This window comes from Echinops telfairi, unplaced genomic scaffold (genome assembly GCF_000313985.2).
Source record: "Echinops telfairi isolate 266 unplaced genomic scaffold, ASM31398v2 ScPeMD7_31;HRSCAF=116, whole genome shotgun sequence".
NCBI lineage: Eukaryota > Metazoa > Chordata > Mammalia > Afrosoricida > Tenrecidae > Echinops > Echinops telfairi.
Window position 1 is genome coordinate 41,428,657 of NW_022103928.1, and position 1,342 is coordinate 41,429,998.

The 1,342-nt window shown below is 36.0% G+C and overlaps 1 protein-coding gene across 2 annotated transcripts in view; it reads left to right on the plus strand.

Moving 5' to 3' along the window:
* Window positions 1–1,342, plus strand: part of PAXIP1 (PAX interacting protein 1) — a 53,964-nt gene that overhangs the window by 39,467 nt on the left and 13,155 nt on the right. For both annotated transcript variants that reach the window (XM_045290026.1, XM_045290025.1), the window contains exon 14: window positions 185–287. In XM_045290026.1, coding sequence (XP_045145961.1) covers window positions 185–287 — 103 coding nt within the window. The remainder of the gene's footprint in view (window positions 1–184; window positions 288–1,342) is intronic.

Below are 1,342 nucleotides of genomic sequence, written 5' to 3' on the forward strand. Positions count from 1 at the left end.
CAGCCGCACACTGGTCCGATGATCACAGAGCGAGAGACAAGAAAGGCAAGGCTCACCAAGCCATTTATCTCTCTGACCTTCAGTCAATCCCACCTGCGTTTATCAGCCAGGCTGGCACAATAAACTATCTCACCTTCCTTTCTCACAATCTTTAAGTCAATAATACATATTTTTTATCTTACAGAATTGAAGATATACCACCTCCAACTAAAAAGTTAACACCAGAATTGACCCCTTTTGTGCTTTTCACTGGATTTGAGCCTATCCAAGTTCAACAGTATATTAAGGTCAGCTTTATTCTATTTTGTACAGAATTTTCAACAATGTCCCTTTCCGTATACATTTGCTTGAGCTTATGGAACCTAGCATTTGGATAGAGCATCTTGTTAAAATAGTCTTTCTGGGGTATTATTTTAAAGTATTTGTTGTACTACATAGTGAATTGTGAATACATTCCTATCTTGCTCTGGGCTATTATTTCATGCCGACATTTTCATATTTGCTTAAATTATTACATTATTGTTATAAAATGTAATTGGTGAAAAGTTGTCATTTTAGCCATTGTTAAGTGTACAATTCAGTCATTGGAATAAAATTTACCACTCTCATTTCAAAAATTTGAAAACTTGAAACAGGAACTCAGTGTCCCTTTCAGTAATAATAACCCACTCACCCTTCCTGCTACCAGCCCTTACTAATGATAAACTTGGGCCTGTGTTTAGTATATTGTCGATACCACATAAATGTACCATCATATAAAATATGCTTTTATTATGAGACTAATTTCATTCAGCATAATGTTTTTCAGGTTCATTCATGTTTTATTATATGTGTCAAAGCCTTATTTTTCTTTGTGGCTGGACAATATTCCATTATATGAATATGCCCCATTTTATTTATGTATTTATTTGTTGGGGGACACACATTTGAATTCTTTCCACCCTTGCGCCATTTAGAATAGTTCTACAATGAACATTGGAACACATGTATCAATCTGTGTTAGTCCCAGTGTTCCGTTGAGTATGTACTTGAAATGACATTGCTGGATCATGTGGCAATTCTATAACTTTCTGATGAACTGCCAAACTTTATACTTTTATATATACAGTGGTAAGTCAATTCATACAGGCAGGGTTTGTTCCAAACAAAGCATGTTTAAAAATGTCTCCACGCTCAGTGTATGGCAGCACACGTTCTCTCCGTAAAATACTGTCTTAGATTCATTAGGATGCCTTCCAAAATACGGTCTTATCAAAGCAGTGCTTTCTAGGAGATGTGCTGGACCAGTGGAATTCAAGGCAGAAAGGTCAACTCAGGATGTAGTGGCAACTATTTTAGGAGA